The following is an 11,580-nucleotide window of genomic DNA, read 5'->3' as shown; positions in this document are numbered from 1 at the left end:
TTATCAACTCCAAGACATAGGCAAGTAAAATTATTAGACTTCAAAGATAAACAAAAAAGTCTCCAAGAGCTCCAGGCCAAAAAAAAAAAAAAAAATCAAGAAAGGAAAAGAGAATTAGACTGCCAAAGGACTGCTCTAAAACAACACACAAGCAACACAACAATGGAAAGCAGTTTAAAAACTCAAGGAAGGTGGGGCATGGTGGCTCATGCCTGTAATCCTAGCACTCTGGTAGGCCGAGGCAGGATGATAGTTTAAGGTTAGGAGTTCGAAACCAGCCTGAGTAAGAGCAAGAGCAACAGCAAGACCCCATCTCTACTAAAAATAGAAAAAATTAGCCAGGCATGGTGGTGAGGGCCTGTAGTCCCAGCTACTGGGGAGGCTGAGGTAGGAGGATTTCTTGAGCCCAGGAGTTTGAGGTTGCTGTGAGCTAGGCTGATGCCAGGACACTCTAGCCCAGGCAGGTGGCAGAGCAAAACTCTGTCTCAAAAAACAAACACTTCTCCCACTTTCTGAAGAGGCCCAGGCAGAGATTGCCTCTCACTAAGAAGTCAAAAAAAAAAAAAAAAAAAGCCAGATTCAGGCTGTTCAGGACTCCCTTTCAGCTAGGCAGCAGCTAGCTAGCTAGGTCCCTTGCGGCGTATGATTCAGGCTTGACTAGTCAGACATACCCAACTCAGGTCTCGCAACAGGAGCTAGTGATGCCCAGTTGCAGGGAGGGGGGAACTGTAGCATAGACATGCCCATGTTTTCCAGAGGCAGCAGCAGTGGTGGTCCCAAGGGCAGCATCTAGTACCACTGTTGGCTCTGTAAGATCAGCAGCATCCTCACAGTGCTGTTTCGGTAGCATGGCTGTGGTAAGGTCCTTGTCTGCTGCCAAGGCCCTCTTGTTTTCCAAGCTTGTACTGCTATCCTGCTGAGAAATGCTTTAAACCACACAATGTCCTTTTCTGCTTCTATCAGCCTGGGTTAATTTTTCTTGGTGCAATTCAACCTGCCAGACTGGTACAGATGATCAGATCAGATGGTTTAATAAAACGTAAGTACACGATTTCTACTTTGTTTCATTGGCTTATTGATTTGCAGTGTCTTTTACTTGGCTCCTGCTCAGGGCCTGTTTTTCTTGGATGATTTTTCTTTTAGTAATGCTGATATGTTAAAGAGGATTTTTTTTTCCTTCTCTCCTCCTTTTTGGTGTGGGGGATTGTGGGTCAGGATAATCAAATTTTAATTGACCAAAATCTACACTTAGGTAGAAAAAATTAGGCAATTAATGAGTATAAGAATAAAGGAAAACAGAGGGAGAGCACAAATCAGTGCTTTGTGCAGGACAGTATCACAATAGGACTGTGAACTCATTTAACTGGTTTGTTTTATAGATAAGGAACTTGCAATACGGAATCACACAGGTAATAGCTGAGCCACAATTAACTGTATCTCCAGACTTCTAATCCAGGGTTTCTGCCTCTATCCATTATACCAAGAGGCAAAAGGCAAATGACTAAAAAGCCAGCTGAGATCAGATTAAATTCAGCCCAATTAATTATACTTTTTAGGTTTATGGTTCTATATGATAAGAATTTACATTTCAAGAGGTTTTTACAATTTACAAAGCAGCTATATCCTCTCAACTGCTCTGAGATAAGACAGCACTTTTTAAAAAAGGAGGTGTTGGTATTCAACCCTTGATACACTTTTTATCATCTCCTACTTCTGACTTTTCTGTCTCCCTTTTCTATTTGTTTTGGTTTTCAAGTTGTAGCTACAAAATGAGTCATTTGGGAAGAAAGCAATATTATTGTGTTGGAACAAAAGGGTCTGCTGATTGGAGCCATCATAAAAATATATTGGATGTTGTTATTAACCTCCATTTTACAAATGAGGAAACAGAAGCCCAGAGAGATTAAGTGGCTTGGCCAAGATTAAATAACCATTAAATGGCAGAGCCATTACAAGGTTCATTTAAAGAAACATATAACATGCATTGAGCATTTAATGTGTCAGGCTGGGTAAACAAGATGTAGGATATAGTGCTAGTTAACTCCTAGGTAACCAGAAATTTCTATAACAGTATATTGTATTCTAAACCACTATTATTGAAATTTTTATTTTATCATACTCTCTAATTTTAGCAGTTTGGCTAATCAGTAAATACTTTTCTCTTTACACAAGATTTATGTAATCAGATCTGTTTGGAGACTGATCTTGAAATATATTGGAATAAAAGGTCTTAACTCAGAAGCATGTGTTTTGAATCATTTGTCTAGATTCCCTAAAGTAAAATGGAAAGTTATGATTCTCACATGTCCCCAAATGAACAAAAGAATTGATAAGAATGTTAAGTTGACTGAATTACTATTTAATCAATTATAACAACCTGATTTAACAAGCTATTTTCATTTTCAGTCTAATGGCATACCAAGAGGAACTTTATCTTATGTATCGTTTCTCCAAATTCTGTGTATAAATTATGAAATTCTTTTGTGAAAGAAAACTAAGCGAATTGACATGGAACATGAAGGGAATAAAACATTTTTAAAATGTAGTTGTCCATAAGGGAAAATGCCATTCTAATATATTCAGCTAAAAAAAACCATTAGTACAAGACCCAAATATTAATGAAATCCAGAGTTTTCAACAAAATGTCATTGCTGCTTTTCCCTCATAAAGTTAAAAGAAAAATGGGGACGGCTTTTAAGTAAAAACTTAATAAAGGTGCTGGCTTCACAACTGGATACAACGCAAGGATACAGAAGAAATAAGATGTGGGCGGGCAGTCTCACAGCAAAGTCATAAACATAAGCCTTCTAAAGACTTAAGGTGGCTCTCAAGCCATTTAGACATCTGATTGATAACAGCTGTTTTGTCAGAGGCGCGTTTTCTTTTCATCAGGGCTTCAGGAGACAGCCGACAGCGGCCCGCTCAAGGCCGGAGGATGCCCCTTTCTCACAGGCCGCGACGCCCCTAGCTCACCCGGCCGAGCCCCCTCCAACCCCCGCAGCGGGCTCCCGCCCCTTCCACCTCCCACTTCCTGACGACCATGCTCCTTTGCGCCGCGTGCTCGGGACCTGATTGGCTGATGTACTAACCGCTAACTGCTGCTGCGGAGTTTAAACCCGAGCCGCAGTGGCGGCTCCGCGCCGAGCTGCGGGAGCTGGGTGGTGGTGCCCCACACTCAGAGAAGGGTAAGTCAGTGACCTGTGACATTTGGTGTGGCCGCCCCTTGTCTGCCAGACAAGGACCGCCACCTTTCTTGAGCCGGACCTCTCGGCGCCGTACACCGCGGTCTCCGGCCTGCCCTCTGCCCTCCCAGATCCCGGACCGCAGGCCCTTCTCGGGCTCTGAGGGGTTGTTTGGCGGAGTTGCTGTTTTTGATCTGAGTCGCTGCCTTTTGTCTCCGCGATTTGAGCACCCGGCTGGGCGAGGGGGATGAGCCCCTAGTTAGAAGGTCAGTTCCTTCAGGGAAAGGATTTCTGTCTTTTTGTCTGCTCTACTCCCTGCTTCTGGAATAGTTGCTAAGCGCTCATTATGAGCGCTCAATAAATATCTGGGAATGAATGTTCGGGTCTGCTTGCTGCAGTTCTTGAAGAAGCCCTCTCCTTTGGATAGCTCGTTTAGAAGAGAGACTGGCTGAAGACGAAGGCGTGATGGAAAATGGGGGAGAACTTAGAACCTTAAAGTCTTCTTGATGTACAGGCAGGATTTTGGTAGAGTATAGGGACGATGATTTTTCTAGGTAAAGGATCTAATTCAGGAGAGTTGGATGTGGGACTGAATATTTCATATTTAGAGGTAGCCGAGATGCTGGCCGGAAAAGAGCTACAGAATTAGTAATAAATAGGTGATATTATTGAGTACTGACTATGTTCCAGGTCACTGTACATACATTGACTCATTTATTCCCTATGAGAAGATGTCCTTATTTTCTATAATTTTATAAATCTGGAAATTGAGATTTAGAGATCTTAGGATCACATACTAGGAAATGTTGAAACTAGGGCTCCAGCATAGTTATAACCACTATCTATAATGCCTTGGTGTCTACATGGTAAATCACCCTGAAACAGTACTTGGAAGGCCTGGTTCTGGCTCCATAAGTGCCACTTGGTGAGGTCATTAATATGAGGAGTGATGGCAGTGTTAAGCAAGACTCCCTGATTTCTGGCATAGACATTTGGATGGGTGATTGATAGTGCCATTTATTAAGTTAGGGAAGTGTATACGAACCAGCTTATTGGGGAGGGCAGTTCAGCTGTGGTTTCCTAATTAGCAAAATGAGATTTGATATTCTGACTGGATTTTTTGGGAGATGGACTAGGTTTCTATGTTAGAATCCCTTTTAAGTGTGTGAGATGCAACAATTTGCATGGAATTTCTGTGTGTTCCTATATTCTACTGTCTGTGGACTAGATAGTGATCTTTGATTTTAAAATTTCTTTTTGGCAAAACTTTTAGAAGAAGCTTTGAGCCTTAATGTTAAAAGGTTCCTAGTTCAGTTTCTTCCCCACTGTAGCAATTTTTTCTAAAACCATCTTTCCGTTACTTGTCTGACATCTTCCAACATCAGCTCAACACTTTCAAAGGAGACCCATTCCAAGACTGGGTAATTTTTGCTCTCGGAAAGTTCTTCTATTCATCCATAGTCACTTCTTGAACAAAAGTTTATGCAGCAGCTGCTATGCAATAGGCACTGTTATGGGCACTAAGATACAGAAGCAAACTTGACAAAAATCCATGCCCCTGTTGAACTTACATTTTATTACTAGAAGGAGAAAACAGACAATAAATAAATAAAATAATTTGATTTTATGTTAGACATTGATAAGTTAATGGAGAAAAATAAAACAGGAAGAGGAAATAGGGGCAGGTGTGCAATTTTAAGTAGTTTGGACTGTGAAGGCTCACTAAGAAAGTGACATTTAAGCAAAGACTTGAAGAAAATGAGCAAGCTGTGTGGTCATTTGAAAGAAGAATTGAAACAAACGAAAAAAGGAATACAAATGTTCTGCATTGTGAGCACCTCAAGGTGGCCAATGTGGCTGGAGCTTAGCAATCAAGAGGAAAAGTAGTGAAAAGGTCAGAAAGATGCACTGATAGGGAATTGGGAAAGGGAAAAGTGTCAAATTGTGTAGTACTTTATAGGCCATTGTAAAGATTAAGTGAGGTGGAAAGCCACTGGAGGGTTTTTTCACACAGGAGTGACACGAATTTACTTAAGTTTTAAAAGGCTCATTTGGTTGCTAGGCTGAGAATAGATGGGGGGTGGTTAAAAAATGGAAGCAGGAACACTGTTTAGGTAGCTATAGCAATAATGTACATGAGGGAGAATGGCAACTTGGATCAGAGTTGTAGCAGTCGACATAGTGGTAAGTGTCCCACGTGGATATGTTGTGAAAGTTGGGCCAGCATGATTGATGATGGAGTAGATGTGGGCTGTGAAAGAAAGAGAAGTTTCTGACCTGACCAACTGGAAGGATGGAGTTGACATTAAGTGAGATGGGGAGAACATGGTAGAGCAGGTTTGGGGTGGGAGAAGTTTTGGACATGTTAAATTTAAGATGCATAGTAGACATCCAAGTTGGAGATGAGGAGTAGGCAGTTGGATGAGTAATTCTGGAGTTCAAGGGAGATGTCTAGATTGAGAATATAAATTTGAGAGTCACTAGCATTTAGATTTAAAAGCCAGGACACTGGCTGATAGTCCCAGGGAAAATGTGTGTGTGTGTGTGTGTGTGTGTGTGTGTGTGTGTGTGTGTAAAAACAGAAAAGAGATGAGGTCCAAGGACTGAGATCTGGTGCCCTCCAGAGGTAAGAGGTTAGAGAAATGAAGAATAACCAACAAAAGAGACTGAGAGGAAGTGGTCTGTGAAGCAAGAGAAAACCCAGAAGAATGTGCTGTTTTGGAAGCCAAGTGAAGAAACTGTTTCAAAAAGAGGGAATGATCTGACATTAAATGCTCACAGATCAAGTAAAAGGAGAACTGGGCCTAGACCACTGAACTTGAGTCAACAAAATGGTAATTTAGTGACCTTATTGAACAGTTTCCATAGAGTAGTGGTGAGAGCAAAAATTTCTTTTTAGTGGATCAGGAGAGACTGGGAGATGATTTGGACACAGCAAGTATAAACAACTCTAAAGGAGTTTTGCTATAAAGGGAAGCAGAGAAATAGAGGGTAATGGCATTCCCGCATCAGGGACCATTTCTGTTTTCTTAATGTTCAGTTTTCATGCATTTACACACACTTTTCTTTCTTCCTGGAATACACTCTCTAATCTCGATGCCTGACAAGTTCTTAGATTTTAAGACTTATTCATTCAACAAATATTTATTTAGTTCATTTCATTCCCATGCACTGTTTTATGAGCTGAGATATATATCAGTGAATAAAACAGATAAAAATTCATAATGTCATGGAATTTAAATTCTAGTTGAGGAAGACAGCTGATGAGAAAATTCTATAGTATGTTAGTGAGCTAAATGCTGCGGAAAAAAATTGAAAAAGGTACTAGTGATCAGACTTGCTAGGGGAAGGAACTGCAGTTTTAAATGACCTCACTGAGAAGTTGACATTTGAACAAAGATTTGAAGGAGAGTGAATGAACCATTTGTATATCTGGAAGAAGAAGTTTCTGAACAGAAAGTATTTATTCTAAATAGAGAATAACAAATACAAAGGCTGTGAGGCTGATTAATGCCTGGCATATGCCGGGAACAGATCTTGGTGGCCAGTGTGGTGGGAGGGGAATGAGCTAGGGGAAGAAAAGGAGGAGTTCAAATGAGAGAAATGGAAAGAAGAGCAGATGGTGGAGACTTCTGGACCATTGTGAGCACTTTGGAGAGAAGTGGGAAACATCATCATAGAGCTTTAGCAGTGGAAGTAGGGAGACAAAGGCTGTTGCAAAATTCCAGGTAAGACATGATAATGCCTTGGACTAGGTTGGTAGCAGTGGACATACTGAGAAGTGGTAAGATTATAAATATATTGTGACAGTAAACTGGGATGTGAGAGAGGTTTTTGGCTGAGGGATGGAGTTGTCATTAACTGAAGTGGGAAAGGCTCTGAGTGAAGCAGGTTTGTTACTGGGAAAACTCAACTCAACTTGGCACTTGTCCTGAAGGCCACATCAGAAGAAAAGTGATTTAAGGAGAAGGAAATGCCATCATCCTAATAATAAGCAGAAATAGGGAGCTTTTAAAGGGAGGCCATTCAGCTTCTGGCAATTACTGTTCAACTGCATTTGATGATTCTGATCTGTCCCATCTCCTGTAGCACAAATAACAAAAGACTTACCCTGCCCTTCTCAAACACTAGCCTGAGCCAGGGCTGCAGGTTTTAGTTCTCAAAAAGGAGTGGAGGATGTTTTAAAGAGACAGAGAATAATTTTTCCATTTTTTTTTTTCAGGCCATTCTGTCTGTTACAGTTTGAACCAGGTTAAATCTGATGCGTCTATTTTAGTCAAGTAGAATTATGGAGTAGAAAGTTGGATATATGATTCCGGGGAAGAGATCCAAACTGCAGACACAAATATTGGCACCTACGTGGTATTTTAAGCCATGAAACTGTGAAATCACCAAGGGGAGGAGTTTAGATGGAGAGAGGTCTAAGGAGAGAACCTGTTATACGTTGGAAGAACCTTTAAAAGAGACTGAAAAGGAGCAGATAGTTAGTGTTAGGGTGGAAAGGCTAGTAAGTGCTCATGGCGTGGGTGGAGAAAGATTTCTCATGCAGAAATTAAGATATAAAAGTAAAAAATTTATTTTACCCTTTAGAAGGACACAGAGAGAAAAGAGAGGAGGGGAAGAGAGCAATGAGATGGCATGGCATCCCAAAGAAAAAGAAGGGAGATGCCAGCAGCCATATTAGCGGGCAGTCTCCAGACGTCAAGTTGTCCATCTTTCTTGTTTCTTCTGTTCCTGGAGACTTGGTTTTCTCTGAGATGTAGTCAGGCCTATCACAGGGGATGTGATTTTTGCCTCTGAGATATGGTTTTGGGCAGGAAAGAAGGCCTGGAGTTTACCTCCCTGCTGTCTGGTCTGGGAGCTTCTCAGGAACACCTTTAGGCTATACAGAAACAAATTCTAAAGGCTGTGAGCTGGTGAATGTAAAGAGAAAGATTTATATTTCCTTTCTGGGCTCTTTTCAGGTGTTTTTGAAAACAGAGTCCCAGCAACAGCAAAGAGTAGGGAGAGCTCAAGATTGATCTTTAGCTGTTGTTAGAAAATTACGGGATTAGATATTTTCCTGTTATTTCAGCAAGGTCATCCTTACATTTAGGTAGGAAAAAAACCCAGGAGTATGGTATTCTGGAAGCCAAGGAAAGATCATTTTTTAGGATGGAGAAATTGACCATATCTAATGCTGCTGATTTAGAAGAGGTCTGAGAATTGACCATTAGATTTAGCAGCGTGGAGGTTCTTAGAGACCATGCAAAAGCAGTTTTGCTGGAATAGTTGGAATGAAAGCCAGATTAAGGTAAGTTTATGAGACAATTGGAAACTCGAGTCTGGACGGTTCTTTTAAGGAGTTGTGTGTAAAGGTCTGCAGAGAATTGGAGTGGTAGCCTGAGGAAGAAGAGGGAACAAAAGAGGGTTCTTCAAGGTGAGGGAAATAACAGTATGTTTCTGTATTAATGAGAATGATCCAGTGGAGAAGAAAAAAATTGATGATGTAGAGGAGAGAATCGTTGGACTGATGTCTGTGAGGAGGCAGGAAGACATGGGATCCAGTGTGCAGCATCCTTATCTAAGTAAAGCAAATTTGACCTTAGATAGGAACACAGTTTACCCATAACACCAAGAGAGAAGGTGATTGTAATGGGAGTTTTGGGAAAGTTCTCTACGGTTTGCTTCACTGTTTTCAGAGAGAATAACAGTGAGACAGGATTTGAAATTATCAAGGAATAGAGGAGTGACCCAGGGGTTGGTAGTTGACAATAGCAATGAGGGATAATAACATTATAGTTCAGACTAGGAATTTTTAGGGAGGAGAGAGGACAAATGGTTTGCAAGCATGAATGTGGTGCAACCTCTAGGAGGGCTGTGGGTGAAAAAACAGCCCCTGCCTGACAGGACTGCAGGCAAATCTGTGTCCTCAGGGGAGAGGCTGGTTTAAGAAGAGGAAGGGAACATTCAGAGAAGAGATTAAAGCTATAGAGGTTTCATCGATGATGGAGTGAGTTCCAGAAGACTTCACCAGTTGCACAAGGGTGGGATGGAGACTATATTCATTTCCTCTGGCTGAGGTAACAAATTACCATAAAAACAACGAGATTTTATCTTCTCACAGTTCTGGAGGTCAGAAGTCTAAACTCAGTATCAATGAGCTGAAATCAAGGTATTGCCAGGCTGCACTCTCTGGATGCTCTAAGGGAGAATCTGTTCCTTGCCTCTTTCAGCTTCTGGTAGCTGCAGGCAGTCCTTGGCTGTGGCTGCATCACTCCAATCTCTGCTCTTTTCTGTAAGGGCACTCGTGATGGTATTTACGGCCTACCTGGATAATCCAAGATAATCTCCCCATTACAAGATCATCAACTTAATCAAATCGGCAATGACCCTTTTTCCACATAAGTTTTAGAATTACAGGGACCTGATATCTTTGCGGGCCATTTTTCAGCCTACCATAGGACCAAATGAAGAATGTGCAGAGCTGCAGGGGGATTACAGTGAGGGAGATGAGGGTGACCTTGGGAGTCTGGTGCTTCTCCTTGTGATTGACATGGAGAATGTAGTGAGATTAGTCTTACGGACTCAAGGCAGGTAGTGGTAGAGAGGCTGAGTATTGGGGGTTAGGTAGGTGCAGGTAACAGGATTTTTTTTAGATCTCTGCAGATGGAGGTGAGAAGACTTGGGAGAGAATGGAGACTGGGAGGTTGGTCTTATCCAAGCACATGGCTCAACATCAATTACACCTTCTCAGTGAAACTTTTTCTCATTTTTTTTTTTCCTCTGCCCAGGCAGAATTAACCAGTTCTATGCATTGTGTATTATAGCCATTATTCTTGTGATACTATAATGTAACGATTCCTTTATCTTCCTGTTTCCATAACAGGCCATAAATCCAATAGACAGATAAGTTTAAGATTTCCTGCCACTCTCTTCTGTATTTCCATTATACTCTATGCATATCACTCTTAGTTACACTTCTTGCATTGTATCAAAACAGTGTCTATACCTACATTGTACTATGCATTCCATGAGAGCAGAGACTATAACCTGTCACCTAATGCTATGCCTAGCACCTATCACATAGATGATTAATATAAGTGTGAATGAAAAAAGTCATTTACCTTTTTGGATTGTACTTTAAACCACTTTTGATGACATTCATACTTTCAGATTTTATACAAAGGGTTATACATATACTTAATGTAAAAATTCGTGGCTTGTGCCTGTAGTCCCAGCTACTTGGGAGGCGGAGGTGGGAGGGTAGGAGAATCACTTGAGGCCAGGAGTTCATGACCAGCCAGGGCGATACAGCAAGATGCCATTTCTAAAAAAATAAATAATCAAATAAATAAAATCAAGGTATATTGTTAAGTCATGATTGTTACTTTTTAGAATGTATTTATCAGTTATCCTTTTTTCTTTTATTAATCAATACTACAATTTCTTTCTTTTTTCTTTCACTTTAGTGATGGAGTGCCCAGTGATGGAAACTGGCTCATGTTTTACCACAGGAATTAAGAGACGTGTGAAAGACAAAAGAATTTCAAAGACTGCTAGTTTGAATGTTTCTCTTGCTTCAAAAATCAAAACAAAAATAATAAGTAAGTGCCACTGATTTTTTAAGTACATTCACATTTTTACTTTTCTCTGAACAATTGATATATTTACTACCTTATTTTATCAAGTACAGAAAATTACTAAAATGGCTATTTTATTAACTGATGCTTTTTTTTTCTCTTTGATTCTTCATATCTCCTTCAACTCCTATTAGTTGGGTGGTTTTGATAAGTTACCCTCAGGGGTGACAACCGAATTTTTAGCAGAGAGGTTAGGGTAGCCAAGGCAGCTACATCCTACAGTGCAAAAACAAAAAAAAAACCAACAAAAAAAAAACCAATGTGGACTTTTCTGAAGAAGAGCTAAAAAGAGTAGCAGATTGTTCTGGCATGCTGTAGTGACTGGATGATGGGTAACCCAAAGGTAGTTGACCCAGATTGGATACTGTAGAGGGGGATTTTATATAGCTAATGCCTATCATGAGGGCACTGATCTCTTTGGAAATGGAATTTCATGAATTCTGGAGTTAAAGTGTCCGAAGGGCAAAGAAAGGAGGTAGGAAAACTCCGTAAGATAAATTTTTGTTACTTCTGAAAATTACCTCAATGGTTCATACCCATCTTAGCAGGAGTGGGGGAAGTATCCTTGTAGTAACATTTCCTGCTGATATAGCTCCTATGAAGGATAATTGGGTGTGTCTTATGAAATAACCAAGCCTCCTGAGTGTCTGTAAATTATCATGTTGCTCCTACCCAGGTCTCTTAGGACCACATTGTGTCTTAGACCACCCCCTGCAGTGGCTATTGCCTGCTCCCTTTGACAAGACACCCTATTAAGAAAGAATATGCTGAGTTTG

The 11,580-nt window shown here is 40.7% G+C and overlaps 1 protein-coding gene across 2 annotated transcripts in view; it reads left to right on the top strand.

The window, feature by feature from the left end:
• Positions 1–3,055: 3,055 nt before the first annotated feature.
• SGO2 (shugoshin 2) overlaps positions 3,056–11,580 on the top strand; it is a 41,315-nt gene continuing 32,790 nt past the window's right edge. For both annotated transcript variants that reach the window (XM_045559825.1, XM_045559824.1), the window contains exons 1-2: positions 3,056–3,185; positions 10,634–10,768. In XM_045559825.1, coding sequence (XP_045415781.1) covers positions 10,636–10,768 — 133 coding nt within the window. In that variant the 5' untranslated portion in view covers positions 3,056–3,185; positions 10,634–10,635. The remainder of the gene's footprint in view (positions 3,186–10,633; positions 10,769–11,580) is intronic.

This window comes from Lemur catta, chromosome 8 (assembly GCF_020740605.2).
Source record: "Lemur catta isolate mLemCat1 chromosome 8, mLemCat1.pri, whole genome shotgun sequence".
Classification (NCBI taxonomy): Eukaryota; Metazoa; Chordata; class Mammalia; order Primates; family Lemuridae; genus Lemur; species Lemur catta.
The sequence above is the reverse complement of the archived record's forward strand: the minus strand, read 5'-3'. Positions and strand labels throughout refer to the sequence as shown.